Raw genomic sequence first — 27,528 nt, 5'->3', positions numbered from 1 at the left:
TGCATGGATTAATGCAGTCTTTATTGCTTTCAGACACTGATTTTATCACATCACAATCTCTGCATTGTGTTCAATTTGAACAACTTCCCCTCTCTTTATCTTTGCCCGTAAACTTGATTGCTTTTAGCTGAAAGATTAGATGACGCCCTGTCTCCTGCCTGCATGCCTTTATTAAGGGGGCCTCAAAGACACTCTCTCCAGTATGAAATAAAGATGGCATCAGTTAATCCAGTATTTCAATTACAAGCTGTGATTTATTGTCTCTCTGGAGACTGACTGAGACTGCAGCAGGGAGAGCCACTGCCGGCAGAGCAGATACAGTCAGATACTGTAGCGTGGCACTATGCAAATGCCCTGGTTCAACGTATTGTATATCAGAAAGCACTGCCATTATCTGTCGGCCAATTCTGAGGCAGAGCGGCAACACAGACTTCACTCTTCCTGTTTTATGAAGTCTTGCTGTAGCTACAATTGAGGTATTTGTTATAGTGGCAGTTAGGGCAAACGTTTGTCAAGTTGTTCTCTGTTCATGCAGGTGTGGACATACTGCAATAAGATGTAGTCTAATTAACAATCAATTTAGTTTATTCCAGACCACTAGTTCACAGTGACATCACACATCAGTACAATAGTTATGCTAATTATGTGTGAGTCATTAAAGGTTCAATTTCTGTTCAAATGTGTGATAAAGATGTTGATTCAGCTCATTAGTAAGAGGCTGCATTGCATTTAGGTTTTCCACCCACAAGGTCCTGGTAGTATGTACACAGGTTTCCTGTCAAGGCTAACTGGTACACTTAGATGGAACAGAGCCATCGTTAATGCAATTAGTTGCACCTGTGCTTTTCCTGATATGACAAATCTAAAATGTCTGCTGGGAAATGGACTATGTCAAAGGCCATTCATAAAACAAGGATTTTTTTTTTTTTTTACTGGTCTAACGTCGTCAAAAGAGTCACGGTCTGTGAATTACACACATCAAACATAAAGCTCTTTAGATCATTTTACAATCTATAAAGCTGCTTGACCACAACAATGTTTCTAAAATAGTGTTTTGTGTTTCGTCTCCATGACAACTGAGCGATTTCCATCCACCAATGAAGACCAAGTGAGTGGTTGAAGGCCCTGAAATAAGCTTGTAAATGGACCTTGAATTCTTCTTTCGAATACTGTATTTCAAAATAAATGTTACAGATACACATCACAAAACAAACTACTGGAGTATATTATAGTTTTTTTTTATTCAGACTAGTTTAGTTGATAGTCAGAAAATAAATATAGTCAACATCATTCAACATAATTGGTTTATTATTTTAGTAAATCTTAAAGTCAAAATACCAAACGTTCTTAAGTGTGAGGATTTGCTGCTTCTCTTTGTTTTATATGATAGGTTTGTTTGTTTTTTTGGACTGGAGAGACTGAGATAGGTATTTTTTTAAATAATTTTTAAATAATAATAATAATAATTTTAAATAATTTTTGGGGGAGAAAATGGAAATATCCCTTAATTCAGACTGCCTCACATACCAAACAAACAGTCCCACCTGGGTGGGGGTGGATGGCGTCACGTGACATTTGAAGGTGCAGCGTGTAAACAACAATATATACAATAAATACAACAATATCCACATTCAAATGCAGATACATCTGTGCTGTATTCGTATAAACACACCAAATACCATCACACGACACCAGGGCATACCCTGAATACTCTCTCTCTCTCTCTCTCTCTCTCTCTCTCTCTCTCTCTCTCTCTCTCTCTCTTCCAGCAGCAGAAGGAGCATCCTATGGGCTAATCAGCTGGTAGTTTCAATCCAGCCTCAGCATCCTCCCCCTCCCAGAAGAGGAAAGCAGACAGCCGGTGAGCGCGAGGTGTTTTTTGTCCGCTACCATGGTGGAAATGACGGATGTCGCGTGCCTTCTCGTCCCGCTGGTGATGCTCGTGGGGTCAAGCTTCCAGACCGACGTGAAGAGCGTCAAAGAGGCGGAAAAAACGGGGAATTTCATGGAAGACGAGCAGTGGCTATCCACCATTTCACAGTACAGCCGCAAGATCAAGCACTGGAATCGCTTCAGAGATGTAAGTCCGCCGTGTTGATTGTGAGATGCGCGGTAATGCAGTATAAGATGCGCACGGTAATAATAGTTATCACACACTTTCTTAGCCTGCATAATAAACACAAACTTGGTGCAGTTGTTGGAACACAGCCCAGACCGTAGAAACACATAAACACACTTTAGAGCAAATGTTTCAACATAAGAACATATTCAGTAATAACCACTGAAAGGTCTATTTTTAGGATGGCAAAAATATAATTTAGAGCAATAAGAGGATGGAAACAGAACAAAGCCTATAGGAGGGGTTGTGTTTAATCGTTTACTTCCACTATATGCCTTATTTTTAATGAATGTCCTCTTCGTGTGGCTTACATATTATACCTGATTTTGACATTGTTTTTAAAGAAATTTCTTAAGATGTATAATATATGTGAATCGGATAGTTTGGGATAATGGCAAATGGGAAATGGTTGTCCCAGTGACTGGATGTTTTACTTTTCTGACTCCTCAAGATTTAGGATGTAAAAAGTGATATTTAATTGTATAGCTTTACCAGGATTGCTATAGGTTAAAAATAAAGCTACAGTACCTATTACTCTTCCTGCTCATATAGTATAAGGGCCCTTGGTTTATTATAATCAATTCATGTTTCAGTCCCACTTGCACAGCACAAGCAGTATAGACCTATTCCATCATACTGCCCTTAATGTGGGTTACCTCAGATGTGTTTCCAGACGTGTCCCGGGAGATTTCACGAACAAGAGAATTAAGCAATTAGAGCAGAGAGGCGGGATTGATTGATGTGCATATACACCTACTGAACAGACTGAACTGGGTTACAGGGATTGATTAAAGCCTGCAGGCTATGGCAATGATACATTGCTGTTTCTAAATGTATGGACATTATTTTGCCTGAAAGCTCTGTGAAATGATTACTAATGACCCCAACAGGATTTGGACAATAGTGCAGTTGGATTATGGTCCTTATAACTCCTAATTTGGCTTTAATTGATCCAGGGTGGTTGCTATCACGTGATGGCTATCATTATTGGATTTGAAAAGTGAGCAGTTGGCTTCTGCTTGACAGTGCATGAGAACAATGCAAGATCTTCTCTGTAAGTAATAACAATCGCAAAGAGGCTTTGGTGTCATCCCTGATCCGCATTCATACGCCTCCTTATGGACATCCCTGAAGAAAAGGTGTATGCATGTGAAAATTGTCAGCCGCCCCTCCTGGGATCGGATTACTTTGACTGTGATTACTTAAGGAGAATGTCCTCGGGAACTGTATTAAGGGAAGTAATGAAATTGTGGGCATGGAAAGATTAAGTCAGAATTATTGTGGGATTATAACTCGCTGAATGCTGCTCTATATTTACACAGCTTTGATCCAAAATGTTAGAGCGGCAACTTCACTCTGAATTCAGCAATACGTGATCGGCTGTGCAAAATAGAATTCCATCAAGAGTGAATAAAAACACAAACACAGACAGAGAATATGTGGAGCATCCAAAGATATAAATGGTTCTTCTTAACTTTGCTTAAGGGGATGCCATCTAGAACAAAAATGTCCCTTGCTCTGATTTCCCTTTTTTCCCCTTGATTTAACATCAAAGCTGCTGGGTAACACAAACAGTTACAGTTCCACACTGTCTCTTTCATGTTCATTATTCCCAGAGGTGAATGTCTTAATGTGTGTGTGTGTGTGTGTGTGTGTGTGTGTGTGTGTGTGTGTGTGTGTGTGTGTGTGTGTGTGTGTGTGTGTGTGTGTGTGTGTGTGTGTGTGTGTGTGTGTGTGTGCATGGGGAAGGATACAGTGCATACATGTGTGATCCATTCTACACTCTTGCAAGGGCATAAGCGTGATTTTGTCAGAGCTGTTGCATTTGTGCGTGTTAGTGCATCCGCGAGCACGTTACAGGGCAGGAGTGGTGGTGTCTCTGGCGATGATGATGATGACAGGAGAAACATCAGAGAAGCGAACCGCTGAAACTCCCGGGGGGAATCGCCAATAGAAACCACTTTGATTGCAGCTTGCTGCCGTAGCAACAGCGGTCTCTGTGTTATGGTGTTGAAATGAAGCATGCATCACTGAGGGTTTGATGACTCTATCCCCCTCACCAGTCCTGATTCAGGGTGGAATCAGAAGAAAACATCCTTTATCAGGATTTTTCATATCTTTTAAACTGCAAACTCCTTCAAGTGAAACACAATTTGTACCTGTATTTCCTTGATGATTCAGAATCGGAGTTGTTGAATATTGAATATAACGAACATTTAATTGTTGTTGCTTCATGTTCTTTGAGCAACAAAATAAAAAATCTGAACCAGAAAATGAGCAGTTCAGTCTTTGGGAATTATATGGTTTGTGTATAAAGGACTGCCAATGACACAGTTATAGGTATTCAGATTACACAAATTGATGTTGACTCCCACAGTCCTCTGAGAGCTGAATGCTGAATATTAATCTGACACACAAAAGCAATAATCAAAGCTGCACAACATGAAAGACGACCTCTTTCATTCTCCCTTTTGCATGTACACAAACACACAGAGATGCAAATAAAACCCTCACACACATAAAAACACAATGCATGGGCTACAGAACACAAACTGTAAATATTTAATATCTATTCTCTTGTGAAATGTAAAAGCAGAACCTGGATAAGAGGCTCTTTCTCTTCTAATAATAAATAGCTCCTGCACTTCAATTCAATCTATTTCACAGGATGACAAGGCGATTAGATTTAATAGTGACCGTCAACACATAATAGAATGGGACACCTTCAATCCTTTAATCTGACAGGTGCACTCAACATTTCATTTCACTAATGCACCAAATCCAGGAAAAAAAGAAAACGGGGAACGGAGAAGGAAGTCATGGTAACTGGGTTCACAGCTATAACCCAAACACTTGCTGTTATAGACTCTAGTCTTATAAGACATGAAGCACTGTTAGTTGAAATTAAAATAGGTATAACATGGAATCAATTTCTTTATACTCTCTATTATTCTAAACAACCAGAAAGTTATTATTAATAATGGACCACTAGACAGCTCTAGATTTGATGTAGACATACAATTTCTAAAACAAATTGCAGATATAGAATAATAAAAATACATCTTGTTGTTCATCATGAACTCACTTCTATTTTGAGCTCCATTTGTAAGACCAGACACTTAAAAAACTTTGTTCAGCAAACAGAAATACAGAGACTCATTTATAGGGACAATTAGATGTCAACTGGGATCACCTCACCAGTCGAGGCACTGTCTATTTTCAGGGTGAAATTTAATGACTGGAGACTAATGCATTGTATACATTGCGGATCCAATTTGATATGTTTACAAAAGGCAAATCAACAAATTATTTATTTTTGCTTAACTTCCTTTGTAATTGCAATACTGTCAGTGAAATTAGCAAACTATGAAATTGGTCTGGTGTTTTATTCCTGTTGATACAAGATAAACTCAGATAAATGTCTAAAAATGGATGACGATTAGGACTGCAGACTCACCTGGGAAGCTGTTTATTGTCAGCATTCCTCACGCAGGCATGCACATGAAAGAAAGAGCTCAGTGTTTATGATGTGATATTTTGGTTAATATTTTTCTTGTTTTCTCTGCTTCCCACCCAGCGCTATCTGTGCCTGGTAAATCCTTATCTTATAAACACATGCCTCTCCACTCAAGCAGCTCTAGACCACTCTGTACCAATCCGGCCTGCACCTGTTATACATTTACTTCACTTTAAAGGAAAACAATTAACTCACAAAAACATCAGATCCCTTGGTGATGCCAGTGTAGTAAATATGCAGAATAGGGGAAGCATTTGTGGAAGGTTTTGGCAATCTGGCAAGAACATTTGACTACCTCTCTCTACCTCACTACTCCCCTGCCTCATTTTAGCCTTAAAGTGGCTACAATCCAGCACAATTCTAACACTTTGTGATTGTGGGGCACTCATCAATTCTCCTTTTTATCATTTCACCATAGCATACAAAACATAATTGTGGCTAATGGCATATGCAACACTGGAGCCAAATACTCCATTAAAGACCAGATGAACAGTAAATTATCATCACCAGCCCTGCGCTCAGACTGGCTTTCCTGTCGTGCAGCCGCTCGACTATCCCCTGCTCTCTGCTGTTAGAAAAGACTGCCACTGATGCATTAAAGCTATGAATGATGATAAGAGCTTATCAGAAACCTATTAGTCTATCGAGTCATACTTTGTTCTGGCGTGAGTCGTTTCTTATCATACTCAAGATTCTTTATGGAGCTGCAAGTGTCCAGAGCTGTGTTGGCGGAGCAGATGGGTCTCGATTACATCCAACAGTTTTAGTAGAGATAGTCCGGTTGTTCCGGGTTTGGAGGGACTACTGGTGCTCCGTGGGGTGTCCTGGCCTACAGGGGGGCTGTAATGGAATAGAGGAAGAAAAAAGAAACAGCTTTTCATCATGATATGCTTGCACGGCTACAGCTGCTCCCCACTGCAGTACAATAGCCACAGCTGAAGGGCACAGGTGCCGCAGAGAGCCAGGGAGGGGATTTTCCAAGTAGTGAAGAAAGGTGATTCATATCTCATTTCTTAGCAGATGCAGTTATCTATAAAATGGAATACAGGTGTTACTAATAGCTGCAGGAAAAAAAAGACAATTTTGTTCAACATTCTTCCCTACAGAGGCTAGAAATGCCTGCACTTCAGCATTTCACATGCATGGCTTCTTGGAGTGACCTGGGAGTCCGTACGGCAAATAGATTGGTTGCTGCAGAGAACACCCGGCATCCAGGAATCTGCCTGTAATGAGCTCTTTGTTGGATACCTCGAATGACCTCCTGTAGTTAGAAAACCTAAATGTGCAGTAAATAGCCCAGTCAGCTGCAATAAAAGCCCCAAAATTGTTTGAATGGTGTGTCAGTGGGATGTTAGTTTGTATATATTCAGATACAAAACCGGACAGTTTATAACCTTGAGTTGTAGGCTGTGTTTCAGGATAAACTCTCATTTGAAAATGTAACAAAATTATCATGAGACTGTGTGGGGCTTGTTGAGATTCTGTACAGCCGGTTCAGTAAATCCCAATTGTTCTTCTTTTAAAAGCAACAATAACTCTAATGGCAGTAGCTGTCCCAACAGTAAATGCCACCCAAGTGTTGATTACCTTTGGGCTTGAGCCAGACTGAGTCGAAGCCAATGCAAGATCAGCTCCCACAGGCACAGTAGCTGATACAGGAGAATTTAGAAAAAGTGCTTCAAAATATAGTGGCCCAGCACTGGATGTTTTACCACCTGAGAGCTCCTGGGTGGGCTTGTTGAGAAAGTAATCAAACTCAGAAAAACACACACACCCACACACTTAGAGGGGAAATAGTTGTTTTGAAACGAGACAGTACATGCTATGAGGGCTGTAGTAACTCCATATTATAATTTTTTTACCATTCTAAGAGCAAAAGAGCAAGGAAGGGATTAGGGTGTGTTTGCCTGTTCCAACATCAACCATTATCTCATCAGGCTAACTAGTTTTATATACAGTAGTAACCTAACTTGTTATCATTATAAACTTCTTATGTGCCAGAATGGAAAGCTTGCAGGTATTGAACATAGGCTAATAAAGTGATTTGTAGGTTACAAATTATACAAAAAAATACAGTAGTAATGTGAATCTATTTTAAGTGCATTAGAATTGAGTAAGCTTACTGTACTTGTTAATCACCAGAAATGACAGCCGGTCTGCCTTTTCCACTTGATAAGCCAGGTTTCAGTCCTTTGTTACTGCTGATCTCGTTGAGACTCTCTTATTCTATAACATTGTTTTCGACTCCCCTGTCTCCAATCGTTGGCTGATTCTTATCCTTCTTGTTGCTCTTACCAGGGCAACTTCATTGATTTTCCATTGTTGCATGTCTGTTTTTCAGTTGAGCTTAGGGTTTTTACTGAAGTGTGAAGGTTCTTCCTGTGAAACAGATTCTCCTGTGAGTTGCAGACTGTTTTTTTTTATCCTCTGCAGGGCACTGAATTCACTAGGGCTTATTTTATTTATAATTTGTGAGTACAGGGCTGGCATGAGAGCACAGAGACTTTGTGGACAAAGTGGTTTTTTTTTTTTTAAAGCTGCAACTGTAGGTGTGTCTGTTGTGTGTGCATGACTTGTGTATAACGCAAAAGGGTAAGAACAACGCAAGAAAGTTCAAGGTTTGCATCAAAAATTCTGTCAAATTCTCTTAATTAATTCATTCATTTTTTTATCCTGTGCCTTTGAATATGTATTTGGGGAAATGGAAAAAGCAATTCACACTTTACATAATTAAGTGCAATTTTCAGCAAGCTTTTGTATTTGACCTTTTATCCATCTTTGATTTCACAGTATTTCTGACGTCACTCATCTCTCCTTGAGCCTGAAGAGTGTATGTGAAGAGCCTTTCTTGAATGAGGCAGAGAATAATTATGGAATTAAGCACATTATCTGTTCTAGTTAAATGTCACAAACTTCAGTGCAGATGTGAATGAATACCTTTTGTCCATCGCCTTCAGCATGAAAGAGATTACTCAAATAAGGAGAAGTGCAATGGAGACAACAGGCTCTATTAATCTGTCATAGTGTGTTTTATGATAGACATGGAAATCTATCTGTAAACTGAAGCATAAAAAAACGCTCTAGGTTGTAATTGCATTTTTTTGTGCAACCTGGTGCATCTAATGTATCTCACACAGAATCCACAAATGGAAGTGCTTGGTTTAAATTTCACATCTGATTTTATTACACAAATCCGATCACAATCTGGATTTTGGTCAGACTCAAACTTTCTTGCCATAAGGTCCTCATTCATTCTCTGTCTAGTGTTTTCTATTTGTAAACTCTGGGATTATTACCAGAAGGAACGCTCTGTAATGATGAAGTCAAGCTTGCTGTCACTAAACCTTCAGTGGGTTTGACAAATCTCTGTGTCAAATTAGTGGAGGTTTTAATGGGAAACGCTGTTTACAATTGTAGTCCCGAGAGTGGAAATACACCAGAGGTTTTGCAGATACAACAAAACACAAAAATAGAAGGTATATCAATACAGAAATAAATCAGGATATCAATGTAATGGAAATACATATCAAATATTAATCAGATTTGCTTGTATCAAAGTCTATGTTTAACCCAGGGTGTAGAGAGTTGAACTGATCATTAAGTCCATTGCTTCAAGCCAGGGTAATAATTGGAAATTTCATGTTCAACTTCCTAAGTTTTATTAAGATTTCACAAAAAAAATTCGGATGCATTTGAATAAATTAAAAAGGTGAAATTATTCACACCCACACACACACAAGAAAAAGTTATAAATAATAAAATAAGCATGTTTTAGGCTTGTAAAAAATATGTGTAGCCATGGATAAAAGTTAGTTCCTTTTTTTCAGTTTAATGTATTCTAATCAAGAGAGAAGACTGCAAGAAAGAAGAGATAAGTAGTTAAAATAAACAATTGTCAACATATTAAAGGTAAAAGACACGCATATTGTGCCTTTAGTTTCATTTATTTTCTTTGATTGGTTACTGTAGGTATCAAACAGTGCCAGGAGAAAGAAAATAATCACTGGAGAGACGCGAGACTTCTGATCGCGAGGGAAGAGAAACATCTATGGTAGCAACGACTAGCAGCAGTTTTTTTTCTTTTTTAAGTTAACTACTTTCTGTGTATAGTGGATAAGTGAACGAGTGGAGTGGTAGCTTGGACCTGGCGATGGATTCACGGTCAAACAGACCCCAAGGTGACCCCAAGAAAGCTGTGTGGGTACGCTGATAGCTGACTGGAAAGGAATGTTGGTATGTGTAATACCTTAGAATTATCTTATATATAAGCTAATTCTGTTTAGCATATTGTTTAAAGCAATTAAGTTAGCTTTTTTTGAATAGAGGTACATTTTCAATATTATTGATATTTGTGTAAGCAAGTGAAAGGGTAACCATTATTTCTAAATTTCAAAAAAGCAGTCAGTAAACTATAACTCCCTTTATTCCAAATGCCTGTCTGGTGACAGTTATTTAAAATAGAGCGTATAGTCAACATGAAGCCGACTCCAAACACCACATCATTTCAGTCTAAAGGTACTTATACTGTAGGCAGGGGGTTCATATATATATTTTTTTCTTTCCTCGAATTCATCTCACAACTGATTTATTTTGAAACTTCTAGTGGGAACTGCTGTTCCATAAAATTGCTGCGTTCCCACCCTTACCTTTTACTTTCCCTGTCCTCCCAGCCATCTTACGTAAGACTTGCTGTTGACTCCGTCCTGGAAGGGAAGCAGAGCAGATCCTCCGTGTCTGATGCTCTGCCTCTGCAATCTTTAAGCTCAGAGTCCTGTGTGCATTCAGAAATACGGGAATCAGCATTCTTGCTTTTTGTGCCCTAAAGCCTAGTGTGCATGCAGATAAGAGGAGAAAATATAGGATGAGGATGTTGTTGTGTTTTGTTTTTTTGTTTCATCTCAGGCTTGTTTCATGTGATCTGTAAACCAAAGCTGAGAGGTTGTGTGAACAGCATCTGAGCCTTAATGTGAATCTTTAGGTGGGAGGAAGTGATACGGTGCTGTATTGTTGCTAAAGACAACCTTGGGGCAATATCATTTTTTTTATTTGATTTTTGGGTTTTATTTTATACTACAACAGTATCCAAAAGAGTTTATTTCAGTAGTGTGTTTCCACAAGATTTGTGTACAATAAAACATCAGTGCATTTGTCTTGTAAAGATGCAGTGTTAAAAACAATAGATGTTTGTTGCTTTTTTTTTATAGCTGAATCCACTGCAAGTTTTCATTATTTAGGATGGGATGAATAGGATGTTTTGCTGCTTGCTGATCAGCCATCTCTGTGAGAAACCCTCATGGTACTTGCTCAGCCTCTGCACCCTTATCTCTCAGTGATTCCAGTCTTTGAGGGGGTACATGCATTTAGTTAAGGACCATTGGCTGTCGACAGAGTTGACTGGGAAGAGGATGGAAAGAGGAATTTATCAGCAGAAGTGGTGGGCTTGCAGCCTGGTCCTTGCTGTAGTCTGGAGGGGGATGTCAGTAAGGAGGATCTTTGGTGTAGAGTGGCACTCAGTCTTATTCTGCATAACAGGTGACTGATCCTTGTCAGTTGAGAGCAAAGGAGGAAGTTGACATAGTTAAAGAGCTTGCGGCCTGGCTTTGATGAAACTTGAACCACTGTTTTGGTTTTCATAAAGAAACAGACACACCAAAATGAAATAATTTTACATCAGTTTATCTTATGAGGTTGAAACAGTAGGACTGGGTATCGCCATATATTTCCCGAATTGATTCGATTCAGATTCACAAGGATTTGATTTCCAATTCAATTAGGGATATATCAGGTTTAATACCAATATTGCATGTATGTACGTTTATATATATATATATGTGTGTGTGTGTGTGTGTGTGTGTGTGTGTGTGTGTGTGTGTGTGTGTGTGTGTGTGTGTGTATATATATATATATATATATATATATAAAAAGAGCCGGCTGCTAACGGCTAACAATAACTAGCTCTCTTCCTGGCGATTTCAACACAGATCTCTTTCCAGCAGAGAGATTGGGGTCTTTGCTGGCTGAAATTCATGACCCCTTGTGGTTATTTAATACATAAAACTGTGCGCACATTGTAGCTCTGTGCTGTTCTGCATGGGTTTGATTAATCCACTGAAGGCAGATATTAACGCTAATTGTGAGAAAAGGTCAGTTATAAACCTTCATCCAGCAGACATATCTCCACATGACAGTGTTATTACTGTGTCCTTACTGATGAGGCAGCGATGCACTCCGCTGTCACTGTCAACACGAACAAACCCCTCAGGATAACCACAGTAAACGCTGACTGCATCTGACAGTTGACATTTACCTGGAAACAGCTGTCAGTCACACACACGATCAGATAGACACACACATTCATTTCAGTGGGCTTCATGTGTGTTCTTCTTTTTCAATCCACCCAACAAGCACTATATCACATGTCACCTTTTTAAAGAGATATTTTTGTTTTTGTAGTGACACTCTGCAGTTCCTCTTGACCTGAGCCCAATTTTACAGTGGACATGCTCATCGGTTCATGATTCTCATCCTACAGATATGAAGGATTGTGATCCCTCATTATTTTGGAGCTAGGCAGCAGGGTGAACTGTCTGACATGCGTGATGTGGACGGTTAGCTTCCTCGCTCCTAGAGAGGAGATCTTTCTGATGTTAACAGGTAGATCCCAGATCTCCTGAATACAGCTTACTGTTTACAGCTTTCAGCTTGCATCCTCTAATCACATCTGTGTAAAAAAAAAAAGGCAGTCGTATCTGCTTTGTGAGTCATATTTTAAAGCGATGTAACTTCTCTGCCGTGTGCCAAACTTGTCACCATTCTTTTGCGTCTCAGGCTCACTTTCATTGTACACTCAGGAGAATTTATTTCCCCTGAATACATGTTCTGCAGCCTCTCTTTTATGAAATCATTGATTTCCAGTCCTGTCAGCACAGCAGGACACTTCCCTCATCGGTCCTGGCAGAAACACAAATACAGAATAGGCTGCTAAATAATGCAGGAGCTGAAGCATCAATAAAGGAGACAGGAGTCAGATTAATGGCAAGGACGTAAACCCTTTCAGGTCTTACCCTGATAATGCGTGACTCCATCAGGCTCAACAAGGTTGAACTACATAACCGGCAATCATTCATAGACCTTTACTGGAGTGTTGAGTTAAAATCCACACACCAGACAGTTTACTGGAAGTGATTTTTCTATCGTTGAGCAGAGGAAATTAACTTGCAGTTGCAGCGAGTCGTGGATGAGCAGAGCAACAGCAGCACAGCTTGGTAGATTTCAACACTCGAGTGGAGTCCTTGCTAGTGATGAAAATATTTACCTCTGTGAAATGAAACTGTGCGGGTCAAAGAAGAAGGTCCCGGCTCTCATGAGAGCTGCTTATTTCATGTGTTGTGTCAGGATTTATCGCCTCACTGGGAGCTGTTTGGCACACGCTTCCAGTACAGTAAATGTTTACGGTGATGAGTAAGTCATCTCCAAGGAGGGGGGGTTGATTGTAAATATCTTGAAATTACTCATTATTATTATTTCAGACACAGCAATATGCTCAAAGAAGCTTCACATCTGTACATGTCTCCTGTGGAATTTCCCTTATGTTTGAAGGAAATACAATCATAAACGATAAATCGTGCATTGAATTCCTTTTATGTTTTTTACTTGCTATTCTCACTGATTTTAATTAGGCAGGATTTCGAGAAGGTGATTTCATGTATTTTTGTGCACCAATAAGAGTTCTGGGCCATTGTCAATTAAATCTAATAAGGTTTTTTAATCATTTATATCTTAATAAGGATTTATTTTCAACCTTGATGTTGTTGCCTATTTAGTTGGACTTAAAAATGAACATAAATAGTCCTTTTTAGACCCTTTCAGTGTCATTGAATGCAGTTTAATACCCTGTTTCTATATAACACTTTTCTTCATTAATATTTTCTTTTTTCTCTCCTTTTGCTGTCATTTCACCAGGAGGTAGAGGTCAGTTTTGTCCACTTTTTCTACACTGCTTCTCCAGCTGCCTTTGTTACTGCGTCTTATTCATTCACGACTCATTTCCTTGTCTTTTTCTGTGTCTTTATCTCTGATTCTCCATCCATCCTTTTCTTTAATTTAAAATATCTTTCAACTTGCCCATTTTAATAAGAATCATTCATGTTCTTATTAAGTGTTCTTATTAAGTTATTGCGTGTGTTTGTGTATGTGTGTGTGGGGGGGAGCCATATGTCTCACACATATAGGCATCGTGTGCAGATTTGTTAGGCTCATTTCCATACAGATGTAGATCCACAGTACATACCCATCTGTCTCTGATGTGACTCACTTGGCTTATTATCATGCTGCAAGACTAATGTACAAATAATCAGTGTGCCATGATGTAAATAGTAATGTGAACTACTTCACTTCTCCTCTATGAAGATGACCGAGTGTTGATATGCTATCAACAACACTGCACTCAGGCCTTCATTCTAGTATGCGTCTGCTAATAAATGACTGTTTTCTTCATGTTTCTGCAGGATGATTATGTCCGTACCTGGGATGAAAATCAAGGTTCTAATGACAGTAAGTCTCCCACCATCTCATCTCATTCTCACTGTGATGTTAGCTTCTTATAAACAGTTTATGGGGGTTAGTAAAGTCCTTGAATGCCATTTAACATTAACATTTTGATGGAATACTTCCGTTGAAGCATAATGTAAATCAACAGTTGTGTAGCTTGTTGGAGAGCTTTTTAAGTGCAGTTGCCTCTTCATTGACTCACACACACTCTCCTGTCGGGCAGTTGTCAGACTCTCTTTTTGAGCTCACCATTATGAAATTCTGTTAAATCTTGGCTGCCTGACAGCTGACTCCGAGCCCGGTCGGTTTCTGCAGTAGAGATGCTTTCACCTCACTTGTCAGGAATGTATTTCTTCTGTGCGAGCAAAACATGTTGAACAGACATTAAAAGAAGGTTCTAGCCTAGCAACATTAAAATCCCGGGAAACGGGACTTAGAGCATCTTTAGTTTCTGTTCTGTGATGATTTCACATTGAAACAAAATATATGAGCGGTGTACAGTTTCAAGAGGGAAATCAAATCCTTTGCATTTAATTGGGCCGCTAAAATGTAGTACAGAGAGCACCCAAGCTTCTTGGTCACCCACGCGATGCAGTACATGTGATAAATATGTATCTTGTAAAATATGTTTAAGAGATCTTAAAGATAACACAATGCTTAACAGCCAAAACCCGGTATATCCTCAAGTATATCCACATGTATCGGTCCAAGACTAAAAATATAGATGTACTAAATTCAATACGGCAATTTATTTACTTGGTGAAATCTTTTTCTGTGCTCAAAATGTCTCATCGGGCACTCATGCCGATGCAGTGAAAGCAAAGCCACATGATTTATTGAAACTGAACGTCATTGTACCGTAGCATGGAGACAGAATCTGTGGCCTGTGTTTGAACTGTGATGCTTCTCAGACTGTCAGCGGTTCATCGTCTTAGACAGCGCTGCATATGCTCTGTGTTTGTATGCTGGAGTCAGCCACTCGCTGTCCACAGCGAAAAAAGGGTTGAAAGATGTTAGCGTTCTGTTTTATCTGCTTGAGTGGATCCGATATGCGTCCCCTAGGAGATGCTAAACATTGCCTCCTCCTTTTTTCCTCTTTCTATGCTGCAGTCAAGCAGGAGCCATGAGTAGAGGCTAACTGTCTGAGGTCTCGCCCTCGACTCCTGCTGAGACTCCAGCCTTAATTGAGCCTCTGCGAGATGAAGTCATGACAAGACCGTGTCCTCAACCATTGTCACTTGATTTGCAGCTTAGACGAAGTAGGCTGAATGGCAGAGTCCATTAGTGCAATTTCCAAGGGCTTAATGAAGGACTAATTATGATTTCCATTGAAAGGCCGGAGAGGGAAGTAAAAACTACAAGAAAAGAGTGACAGAGGTGTGAGCTAATGTGCCTTGATGTAGTGTAAAGTGACTGACATCAACATTATTCCTGTCAACTCTTTAGTCAGCGTGGTGATGAGGAAATTGTGGACTGGGGAGATGAAGCAAGTCGACAAGTGTAGGAGAGTGTGATAGGGATTTGTGCCTTGTTCATCTGTCAAGAGGAATCTGTTTGTTCACCAGGAAGTAGATAAAGAGGAGGTCATTAGCCTACAAAATCACATCCACAAAAACATGATAAACAGAACCTGTAATGAGCTGTGTAATGCTGTTATTCACTTATGTGTCATATGTTGATCTGAGGGGCTTAATTTATATTTTTGAATTTAGGTCTGTCAGTAGCAAATAAATCCTGAAAATATTATTTTTATTTACAGAAATATTGACCCCCCGACTAGTTTTGGGATTGTTCGATGATCCGACTCTCGAACAATTGGTTCGATTTAAGTCTGCTGTCTTTCAGTCTACTTTCAATTGTAGTGCGCTTGTTTTAATAGCACTGGAGTAGTATTCAAACTGAACTTCGCTGCAGAACAAACACCATATTGTCTGCATCTTCCAATCATCTGAGGTACCATATTCCAAATTTTCTCCATATACAACTTTATTGAATTGTCAATGGACAAAACCAACGGGGTGTTTATGTTCAGTGTGAGCTCTCTATCCAGAAACATTAAATGTTTTGCAATTGAAGATTTTGAGCCATCTGACCCACCCAATTAACAGTAATAGTCAAAAAAACATTACCATTGCATGATCGAATGTGATGGTGATGGTAGCATGGATGTAATTCTGTGTTTTTGCAGATGGCAATAGAGTTGAAATAATACCCCAACTTTTGTCAACCTGGTCGACATAGATCACCTTCACAAGTGGCATCGCTATAATATATAACGTATAAACTGTGTGTTCTCAGCTTTTATGACACTTTAGCAAAGCTTTACATGCTCGCCTTAGGTAATCAGATGAATGGTTCTTTTCTACTTTAATTTCACACAGTATAGAGTCCTTCATCTATCTATTTCCCCCTTTCTCTCATTTTGACATGAGTGTACTATCTCCTCTATTGATCTGCCTTCTTTTATGAGTGGCCTAATGAAGCGAAGGAGCAAAAAGAGGAGATTTGTCCCTCTGAGACATTGCTAAATCAGCGTGATGTCTTCACTCCGGAGCTCGGATGAGCCTGCGGGCCTCATCTCTTAGCCAGGCAACCCAGACTGCCGCCGTGAAGAGCGAGACAGGGCTTTTGAACTGTCAACATTTCTAACACACAGACAGTCAAGCCAACAACAGACTGAGTTGGAAATTTGCATGCAGGCCTCATAGTGGCAGATTTCCACTTCAGCCAGCGGGGTGCAGAGTGAGGGAGACATCAGGGTACATAGATTGCTTTAGATTTCTACAGTCGATTCATCAATCCAGCAACTGATTGAATCAACTCGCTGTTAAAACGGTAAACACTAAAGGAGAGTGGTTGTAATTTGGACTTATAAGAACAAACAAGTGTATATGCACACACCCACACACAAACACACCAACACTCAAGTGTTTGTGTATGGGACTCACTTTTTTTTATAAATGAGCTTTGAATTTCAACAAGCTTATCTTACCCAGAGTGGCCAGGTGAAAGGTATAGACATTTTCTGGCAAATCTATGGATTCAGATCAATGGCAGACACAAAGGAGAAAACACGCTGAGTCCACTCTCACAAGGTCTAGGGTTTTATTTCCTCTTGAGGTTATTGATAGATACTGTTTCTTGGAGCTCTTACACATGCACACACATGCTTCTGTAACTCTCAACCTCCAAAAGCAGACGCCACAATCCTCCAGGGTCTACTGTTGCCCTTCTCACCTTCACACTCCACAAAATTGTCCAGTGCCACCCCTTCCCGCTCTCCCTCCTTGGGCTGCTACCATCAAATTCAAAACCCTGCATACACGGCTGCGAAGGATTCAGCCTGTTACTCCAACTTCAGAAGGGAGTCTGGCCCACTGATATTTTTACAGGGTACCTGTGAGGTATAAAAGTATTAAAAAAGCATCAGATTAAATATTCTCAAAATAAATCCTTAAAAATATTAAGTACTGTTCTGAATTGCAAGTTTGAGTTAACTTGGAGGTAACCTGATTTTAAACTAATCATTTTGGAGACATGCCTCACATCATCTTCTTGCTTCTGAATGTCTTCTATTCAGCATTCTCTTATTAGTCTCCAAAATAAATCTTTATTAGTTATAATACTTTTCATGTTCATGATTTCAAGAGATTTAAAGCCGCGCTTATTTACATTTTTATGTTTATGAATATTTCAACATTTTGAGAAATGTGCTTATTCTCTCTCGTTGAAGAGATCAATATAACTTGTGTGCATGCTTAATATAAAGCTAATGCAGAAAGCAGAGGGGGGACAGCCTGGCTTTGTTTCGAAAATCTATCTTCCAGCACTTCTAAATTTGATAAATTACCACATATCTTATTTGTTAAATGTAGAAGCAAAAGTTATCAAGTCGTCTGCTGGCTCAAGCTTCACATTTTGTGGCATTGGCTTACCCATCGAACACATTTCCAAGCATCCATGTTGAACCATTCTTTTAAAAATAAATTTGAATGTATAATTTATGTAGTCATGAACCCACAGAGACTCATCACCTGACCCTGCAGTTCCTCTCAGCTCTGGCTATACTGAGCATTTTAGCATCTTTAGCATTGTTTTGGTTTTAAGGCGTGCAACTTTCCTAGGAGTTGGTGGAGACAGAGCTGAAAGTTGAGTGAATATTAGACCTAGATCCATCATGTGGACCGAAACCGTGTCTGCTACATATGTTAATAAGCAACTTTTCTCAGCTTGTTGCACTGCCGAAAAAAGTAGCTAAAAAAACAATTAATTCAGGTTTACCTTTTGACCTTTATTCTCCTGCTGATTATATTTAGTCTCCGTGGGAAGTCAAGCCTATTTGCATTAAATGGACTAACAGACATGCCTGGACATGTCTGGCTTCACTGCTACTTAAAAGATAGCACTAATGATGTTAAAGACTGAGTGTGTAAATAGTAGATAAGAGGGTTGATGATGAGGATGTGGCCTGAGCTCTGCTTCAGTTATCCTCAATCCGCAGGGTTAAACCTCATGCAAATCTGGATTGTATTAGACTGAAGCACAGGGAGCCTAATTAGGAGAGCTTTACTGCTGCAGGCATTAGTTTAATACCAGAGGAGAGACTTTGGAAAAGTAAAAATGGAAGTAGGCAGGTGCGTTTGGGGATGAACAGAGAGAGGCTGGAGGTGATGAGGAAATAATAAATACGCAGGTAGAACATGAACGAGAATACACAGCAAAGATGTCTGATAAGAAGAGACAAAGGAATGAGAACCAAAGGATTGATTGATGGACATGATTGCACAATGGGGGTTTCAGAAACGGAGAGGGAGCGAGTTCTCAGAAACACCAGATTGAGCTGCAAATCACAGTCAACCCTGAAATGATTCCCGGACCGCGGAGAGCCTGTTGCTATGGAAACGTCATCATCGCAGGCACTGCTTTAATCCGTGGAAGCCTGTTAAGTTAACATGAGGCTCAGGCAGCCACCTTATGCTTCTGTACTCACAACACAACGCCGTGCCAGCATTGTAGCCGCTAGCTACCAACAGGATTTACTGACAAATGTTTTACTATTAAAAGGCAGTATTATCTGCTCTCTGTGTGCTGCTTCTATACTTCTTTTTATAATTCTATAAATTTTGGTTAAATGTTCAATGGATAGATGCAAAATACATTGTTTTGTATACTTTCCACCATACTCACTGTGCTGTATCCCCATTAGTATCTTAATCTCCTTGTCCTCCTTTGTGTCAGGAAGTATCGTAATGGTTTAATTGGCTTCTGCACCCTGATTCTACTGAAGCACTGTTGTGAAGTAGACGGGGGGATAAGGCTCGGCTGTTGACAGTCTAAATGTATGAGGAGTGTATCTGGGCATTAATGCCTCTGAGCCTCACTGTTTCTCAGTTAGAGCAGTCAGTCGGTTATACAACCAGCTCAGCCATGGCAGGGGGGTGTATTGTTTTGGATTTGCTTCTCAAATCAGATATCTGTCGGTTTGCTTCAATAATCCTGTGATGTTGGCAGCATTACTGTATTCAGCCACTGTAGAGGACAAGAGAGGGGATCCAAAGCCTGTCTGCGAAATTATAATAGTGCCATAAACAGGATATAGTAAGAGCAGGGGATGAATTCAAGCACCCCAGTCATGTCGACGAAACATGCAATACGGTCTGTGAATAATCTGTGTTCCGGTGTTCTGTACTGATGGATGGTGTAGGTGAATAAAGGCCGTGGGATGTGAAGAGAATTGAGTGTGACATCTAGGTCGGGCTCCTGGGCGCCTGCTAGGAACAGACATCTGTGACATACGAGTGTGTGTTGGGTGCCGACACGCCGTCCAGCATTAGCTGTGTGATGGATGGATGGATGGATGGATGGATGGATGGATGGATGGATGGATGGATGGGGCAGAGTGAGCTGGCCATGCTGGCTTTAGCCTACATTGCGAAAAGTATTGGTCTTAGCAGGTCACCTATAAAGTGTAATAATAAAATCGTATTCAAATAGGTTAATGAGAAGAAGAATCCTGCAAGTGATGTGTGGAAATTGCCTTTTCCTCCAGTACAAATTTACTTTTATTCAAAAAGTATTCAAGATGCATATTGGTTACAGTGCTAGTCTGACTCAAGTTATTCTGAGCAACTAGAGACGAGACACGCAGGATTCAAAAGAGTAACAGTGAAACAGTGATGATACTTCTGAATAAATCTAATTTTTCTATTTTGTTCCCAGATGTAGACACCACCAAGGACCCCTGTCAAAAGGTTAAGTGCAGCCGACACAAAGTGTGTATCGCCCAGGGCTACCAGAAAGCCGCGTGCGTCAATCGCAAGAAGCTTGAACATCGGTGAGTGTGTAGCCTCTGGGCAACAACTCCCAAATCGTACACAAAAATCTTCCCTGTTAATGCACACTAAGATGAAGGTCAACACTAGCAAGTTCACAGTGGCTTGTGCTGGTTTGGCATGTGATAATGATAAAGCGTGTTTGTGCAGCTGTGCAGTACAGCCGCCTGCTGTTAGATTATAAATTAATACATTCAGACAACATGGAGGAGGGCAGTTTGCTTCCTGTTCAGGTTGGTGCTGCTGTGTCTGCTCTCTGAATTAGCACAGCAAGTGGTGTCTCAGCTTGAATCATAGAAGGCTGAAGTATTTGTGTGCCCTCTGTCCTGCAGACTGAAGCAGCCTACTCTCAGGTCTCCTGATGGAAACTGTCAGCCCTGTCCCATCTCCTCCACTGGGCCTGTGTGCGGATCAGACGGACGCAACTATGCCTCAAAGGTACACTGAAGCAAATGCATACCCGTAGGACTGGGCAGAAATTCAATATTATCGGTTTATTGACCTTCGGTGGTTTCATGTCTTAAAGAGATGATCATATTATTGAATGGTTTTACAAAATGATGCATTCCAATTTATTGACCCCAAGCAAATTGTTATTAAACACTTATAATAGTAATAATCTTTAATGTACATTATAACACTTTTCATACTGGAAATGCAGCACAAAGTGCTCAACAATAAAGAAAGATGGACATAGAATGAACATAAAAGAACCTCAGTGGAGGCAATTTGAGAATATTAAATGTAAAACTAACTAATTTAGTTATCATAGGTTTTGGTATAAGCATTTTCATTTGTGTTGAATACTGCTACGTACATTCAGTTGTCAGTTTATTATGAGCACCAATGCAGTCTTATACAAAAGTTCTGCAATACATTCTATCTTTATGAAGGTTGTAATGTTAATTTTCTGTTGAAACTGTTTTAGAGGGGTGTTTATTCAACTTTATGGTCATTTTGGAAGTTGTAATTTGTGGTGATGTAGAATAATGTTGAATCATTATGAGAGGTGTTATATTATTTGTATCAGTGTTTCAGTTCAACTGTTTGCTAACATGTTCGCCATAAACTTCAATATGTTGTCATTACAGCTTGTTTCTGCTGCACCCGATTGGCCCAAAACTAAGCAGTGCAGGCTTACGTCTAAACATACAGAAAACAAATATATTTTTCTTAATCGGTGCATTCTCTGAAAAGAAAAAATGGTAGAAAATAATCACTGTGTGGAGGTGGAGGGTGCATTGGCGCTGAAACCTTACAGCATCCCCCTCAACAAAGAAGTGAAAATATTGCACGCACACCTTCAGCATCACATATGTTCTGTATGCTTTATAATAACATATGTTGCTCAAATAGTCTTGACACCTTTTACACACCTACTATACTAACAGACACAGACATTTATACAGTACATATGTGCATCTGTCAGGTGCTGGTACATTTATTCACAGCTTTGGCTTCGTGTTACACACATGCTAACATTATATAGTATAGTATAAAGTATTTCAGGGGTTAAATTGTAACATAGAACTTGCACATTCAGAGCAGAGAAGTGTGTAGTCAGGGGAAAAAACTGAGACAAAGAGCCATGATAAATAGCCTCAGAAGGAGCAATTGGTGGCTTGTGGTGACAGAAACCCATGGGTTTATTGATTTATGCTTTGTCTTTTGGATCACTATTCCCGACCTTGTGTGCAAGCAGAGGTTGAAAAGCACATTCAGGAGCAAATCTGGGATTTGAATTAAGGCGCACAGTCGGTCACCTCATGAATATTTGATCTATCTTGCGGCAATAACTCATTTTACTTCCACCTTCGTGTCCTCTTCTCGGTGACGCCTGTGTTTGTTGATGGGTGTATTTGTGTGTTTGTGTTGCAGTGCAAGCTGGAGCAGCAGGCATGTCTTGCAGGGAAGGATCTTACCCTGAAGTGTTCAGGTCTGTGTCCTTGTGCAACTGCTGCACCTACATCTATGGAGAGTAAACATGGTAAGATCAAATACATACAGAAATTAATATATTTAAGGTGAATTCACTACAATACCATCTATTGTATGCTGTATGTCTCTCTCTCTCTCTCTCTCTCTCACACACACAACAATCATGATAAATGCATGAATAGGTGCATCAAATATCGTATTATTAATCTCCCTCTGGCCTCCACAGAGAGCTGTACCGGACAGGATCTGGCCGATCTCGGGGAGCGTCTGAGGGACTGGTTCCAGCTACTGCAGAGCAATGCCAAGCAGAACAACAATAGCAAGACTGGGGCCAGAACCACTGCAGCCAGCACCACATCAGGTTAGAGCTACTCTTTAATAAATCCAGACTCCATTAAGAGGGAGTTACAGTACTGCAGGTACAAGCTGTATTCTATAAAAAAAAAGGTAAATAAACAAGATTTAGTCTTGTTGTAATTGGAAAAAAACTCCCAAATTCAGCATCACGGTTCTACTGGTGCTGCCTCGACCTTCATGTTTTCTGCAGCTCTCACTGGATAAATCTTGCAACCGTTTGCTGGATATCAAACATGTTTGAAAACAGTTTCAGGGCTGAAAACTCCCACCACTTTTGGGTGGATGGATCGAGATAACGTTTCATCACATGCTGTGCTTCAAAGACAAAGGAAGGGACCTGTTCGTCCACAAGTTAGTGCTTGAGAAGCACCAAGTCTTAACGCAGCTGGGAAGTGGGAAGAAGAAAAAATCCTTGTATGGGTTTATGATGATGCAGCTTTAGTAGATGGAACCTTTTTTTGTTGAACAGGGGAACATAATTAAGAAGATGATTTGCATTGGAAACAGGAGATAATTCTGAGCACACTGGCATGGTTTCATTTTCCATCGGTGCAGCTGTCTCTCCATGAAAATGAATGTTTGTTTGTCTGCCTTTGTGTTTGCAGTGTTGGACAGGAGCCTTGTGGCCAGCTGTAAGGACTCCATAGGATGGATGTTTTCCAAGCTGGACACAAATGGCGACCTGTACCTGGACCAGGCCGAGCTGGCTGCCATCAACCTGGACAAGTACGAGGTCTGCATCCGGCCCTTCTTCAACTCATGTGACTCCTACAGGGACGGCAAGGTCTCCACTGCTGAGTGGTGCCTCTGCTTCTGGAGAGAGAGTGAGTATTCTGGGGAGGATGTGAGGTTCGTTGACTGTGTGTGTGTGCATGTGTGTGTATGTGTGTGTCCACAGACATACAAACTGTCACGTGCCTCTGTGCTGAAATATTCCCCCTGCATTCAAACTTCCAGGCGCTCAACTTCCTTCAGGTGTAGCCACCTCTGTGTCATGTGCCAGTCCGTCACTATTTGTCTTCCTGCTCCTCCTCTGATTCCCATGAGGGTTGAAACAGTCAACACAAGGAGCTGAAAAACATTCCTGCTGCTTGTTGACAGCCTGGTTCTCCCAAAGCTCTCCGAGACATAGCCCGTCAGCCAACCAGCAAAGCAGAAACTCGGTGTCAGTCCCAAGCTTGTACAGTCCTTTGATTGAGAAGGAAACACACTGGAATTGATTTTAATATTGCAGGTGGTGGTTAGAAAATATTCATACACTCTGAAGATACTTCATTTTTGACTGTTGATTGTTTTTGGCAAATTTGAAGTTGTTTCTTTCTCTGTTCTGTGTCTAAATGTGTCAAGAAGTGTGTTTTGTGTGAAAAATATTTTCTGTCATTTTCTAAGAGCCACCTTGCCTGACTGAACTCGAGAGGATCCAAGTATTAGACGGCGGCAAGAGAAAGTTTGGTAGGTATCTGACTTGTCATTACAGCATTTCAGCCCAACTGGATCTGTCTTTCTTGGTGGGGGGATTTCATCCAGCAGATGACAAGCAGGAGGCGGGGATTAGTCGCTGATCAGTCTGGTGGATTAGAAACTTGATACTGACAGACGGCAAAGGAAAGCAGCCATCAGCGTGTCTTACATGTATGTGTGAGCGGGTGAATATGTGAATGTGTGTGTGTGTGTGCACTGCAGATTTTGGCTGGCGGACTGGGCTCTGAGTCAGGACTCTCCAAGGACACAGAGCAGGCTGCCAGCCCGACGCTCAGATGTTCCCTTGAAAGAATGGACAGTTCTGTCTTGAAACGTCACATTTGTGTTTTCTTTTTTTTACATTATTCTCTGAAATATTTCAACGTCATGACAGATCCCCTCATCTCTGAATAGTATGACAGTTTACTCTTATTTATGAAAACAGCCTACAAGATGGTGATACATGCACTTACAGTATGTTGTGCTTGGCTTTCTGCACTGCTATGTGTGGACACATATTTCATATTCATGTAATGGTTCAGAAATTGGAAACTTTCCAATCTTGTGTGCCTTCCTTATTTTGTGGTGATTAGCTAGCCACTTCCACACCACCCCAATATGCTGACTTGATACTTATTCACCCCGTATCTTGCTCCGTGAGCATATTTGTATTCATGGAATTGGCTGCCACATATGCTGCATGCATTTCATTCTCACCTGGCCTCGGCGTCGTGTGCGATGAGGCATCATGCAGGATGTGTTCATCTGCTTGTGGGGTTAAGGTGGCTTCACCATACCCGACTCTTATTTATTTGTGTTTTTGCGTGTGAACGCCAGGTCGATTCATCCCAAGCTGTGATGAGGACGGCTACTACAGGAAGCAGCAGTGTGACAGGGGAGAGTGCTGGTGTGTTGACCAAAACGGAGGAGAAGTAGCCGGATCGAGGATGCGTGGCAAACCAGATTGCGGTAAGTCCCGTAGGTTTCAGCTGTCAATATATATATATATATATATATATATATATATATATATATATATATATATATGAATAGAATTTGAAATTGAAAGCTGAATGTAGCAACAAAAAAAAAAACTTGAAATATCCGCTGCAGATTGGCCCACTTCTCTACCGCACCCCCACGCCTTCTATACAAGGCTTTCTTTATGTTAAAGGACTGAGGCCCACTGCAACATAACTCACTGCAGGGACCAGTGCCACATTCATGTGTCCAGAGTCATTTGCATTCTAAAGCGCCGCCTGTCCCTGTGAGAAAAGTCTTTCAAGATAAATGAGGGCTGGTTGGACTGAACCTGGGCCTGATAAGAATAAGCTCCCCTGGCAAGGTTTAGGAATAGCTATTAAAATCCAGACAAAGTCAAACACATGCCCCCTTTTTACCATTGCAGTCAATGTTTTTAAATAGATTTTTAGCATTTCTCATTGATGGAAAGAACTTCATCAAATTTGAGAGGAAGACATGCTGAACAGAATGTATTGCAATATACAAGATTGCCACAGTGGATAATTAAATCTTCCTGCATCCCCCTCCATACCCCGCCCTGCATGTTTTTCTGCCCGTCTCTCTACAGATGATGAAATGGCATATTCAGGTGATGTTGGCAGTGGGGTTGGATGGGAAGACGAGGAGGAGAAAGAGGCTGAGGAGACTGCAGAGGAGGCTGAAGAGGAAGAGGGAGAGGTGGGGGAGGTGGATGATGGGGGCTATATCTGGTAAACGTGTAGTCCAAGCTCTCTACAAGAGCATCTCGATGGTCCTGAACACACACGAACACACACACATACACACACACAGATCCTGCAAAGCGATGGACGAGGTGAAGCTCTCACACTCAGAACAACTTTTGCTTATGAAAAAGCGAAGGGAGAGGGTTGCACGGGTTGGGAGAGGGGATATGCATATGTTATGGGCGTATTTAATGTTAAAGGATGTACTTTAAACAGACAGGGGAAGGGGGCATATCACTATTAATTATGGGTCTAGAGAATTTTGTCCCTCATACTTGTGAATCTTTGTTCTCTTCTGTTGTAAGTCCTTTGAACCATCTTTGAGCAGTTTTTAGGTGATGCATAATTGAGACTTTAAGCAGTTGCAGGTGCTTGTCATGTGCTTGCATTAAAAAATGTAGAAAGATTGAGTGCGTTTCAGTAGTCCAAATTGGCCTCTTTCATCTTTTTCTCTCTGCAGATTAATAACATTTAGAGAAGCAGTTTTGATGTCAGGCATGAAACAGGCGATAAAGAGAGAAAGACACATTAGAATATTGAAAGGCACCCTTTGACTTTACCGTTTTCATGTCATTTGCTTCAGCTCATATGTGACAGTAGTCCTTCATGACTTATTGAAAAAAAAGTTTCTCACGCATCACTCTTTCTCTTGTATATAATGTGTGTATCAGAAAGCCGATTGTCACCTATTAGTCCTGTTATCAATGCCTTGAAAGACTAGCAGAGTATACTGCTTAGTTGACAAGTGTACATCGTATCATAATGTGTATCAATTATTGTGTTTAATAAAAAAAAATGAAAATGAAATAAACTTGTTTATGTGGCCCAGCTGGCCACCGTACATCTAAGTTTGTGCATTTGTTCTCTATTCCTTCCTTGTCAAATTTTTGTACCAGCAATTCTGTTGTGCAGCATGTTTACTGGAATGTGTGTTTATATATATAAATACTTATAGATATAGCAGTTTTTAACAGGCATTGACCATTTTATGTTGACCAAATGTGTATTTCTTTTAATCTGTGGTTTCCTCATTTTAAAAACATTGACTCCTTAAATCTTGCTTTTATTACAAGTAAAATCTACCGGTTAGGTGATCAACTTAAACATTTTCTAACAAGTTAAACTACATTCTTGAAAGTTGAATAATAATAAAAAACATTATAATAGATAATGATGCAGCCCATCTTAACAACTACTGTTTCAAAGACATAAATCTCTCCGTGTGACTTTTCCTCTTGAAGAGCACATCTTATTGTCAGCTCCCTTCTCCTCTTGCCTTACCTCCCTCTGCAGTGGGGTGCAGCTTATAGCTATGGGAAACCAGCAGAAATGAAATACAGTCTGCATATCAGCACTTCTAACAGCACAATGCCAATAGAAAACTCTCCTCAGCCCCCCTCGGGACATTACTCGAGGCTCTCTGCTGTGAACTGTTCAGTCTGGGGACAGTGAAATAGAAACCTTACAGTTTCATTCCGTGTATGCATGTTCTTGGAAGCTCTGGCC

General features: G+C 40.4%; 1 protein-coding gene across 1 annotated transcript; it reads left to right on the top strand.

Moving 5' to 3' along the window:
* The first annotated feature begins 1,861 nt into the window (after positions 1-1,861).
* On the top strand, positions 1,862-26,761 carry spock2 (SPARC (osteonectin), cwcv and kazal like domains proteoglycan 2). The gene is made up of 10 exons (XM_054600561.1): positions 1,862-2,080; positions 14,144-14,189; positions 20,406-20,520; positions 20,851-20,956; positions 22,397-22,505; positions 22,683-22,817; positions 23,419-23,637; positions 24,203-24,265; positions 25,112-25,243; positions 25,866-26,761. Exons 1-10 carry the CDS (start codon positions 1,892-1,894, stop codon positions 26,009-26,011), a joined length of 1,260 nt encoding a protein of 419 aa, XP_054456536.1. The 5' UTR covers positions 1,862-1,891; the 3' UTR covers positions 26,012-26,761.
* Positions 26,762-27,528: the final 767 nt, after the last annotated feature.

This window comes from Anoplopoma fimbria, chromosome 6, assembly GCF_027596085.1.
Source record: "Anoplopoma fimbria isolate UVic2021 breed Golden Eagle Sablefish chromosome 6, Afim_UVic_2022, whole genome shotgun sequence".
Classification (NCBI taxonomy): domain Eukaryota; kingdom Metazoa; phylum Chordata; class Actinopteri; order Perciformes; family Anoplopomatidae; genus Anoplopoma; species Anoplopoma fimbria.
This window is presented reverse-complemented; position numbering and strand designations above follow the sequence as displayed.

Bases quoted from the DNA above. Each gene is read 5' to 3' on its own strand.
- spock2 (XM_054600561.1), top strand. From the start codon at position 1,892: ATGGTGGAAATGACGGATGTCGCGTGCCTTCTCGTCCCGCTGGTGATG. The intron at 20,521-20,850 runs GTGAGTGTGTAG...TCTGTCCTGCAG, and splicing joins CGCAAGAAGCTTGAACATCG to ACTGAAGCAGCCTACTCTCA. The intron at 20,957-22,396 runs GTACACTGAAGC...TTTGTGTTGCAG, and splicing joins GACGCAACTATGCCTCAAAG to TGCAAGCTGGAGCAGCAGGC.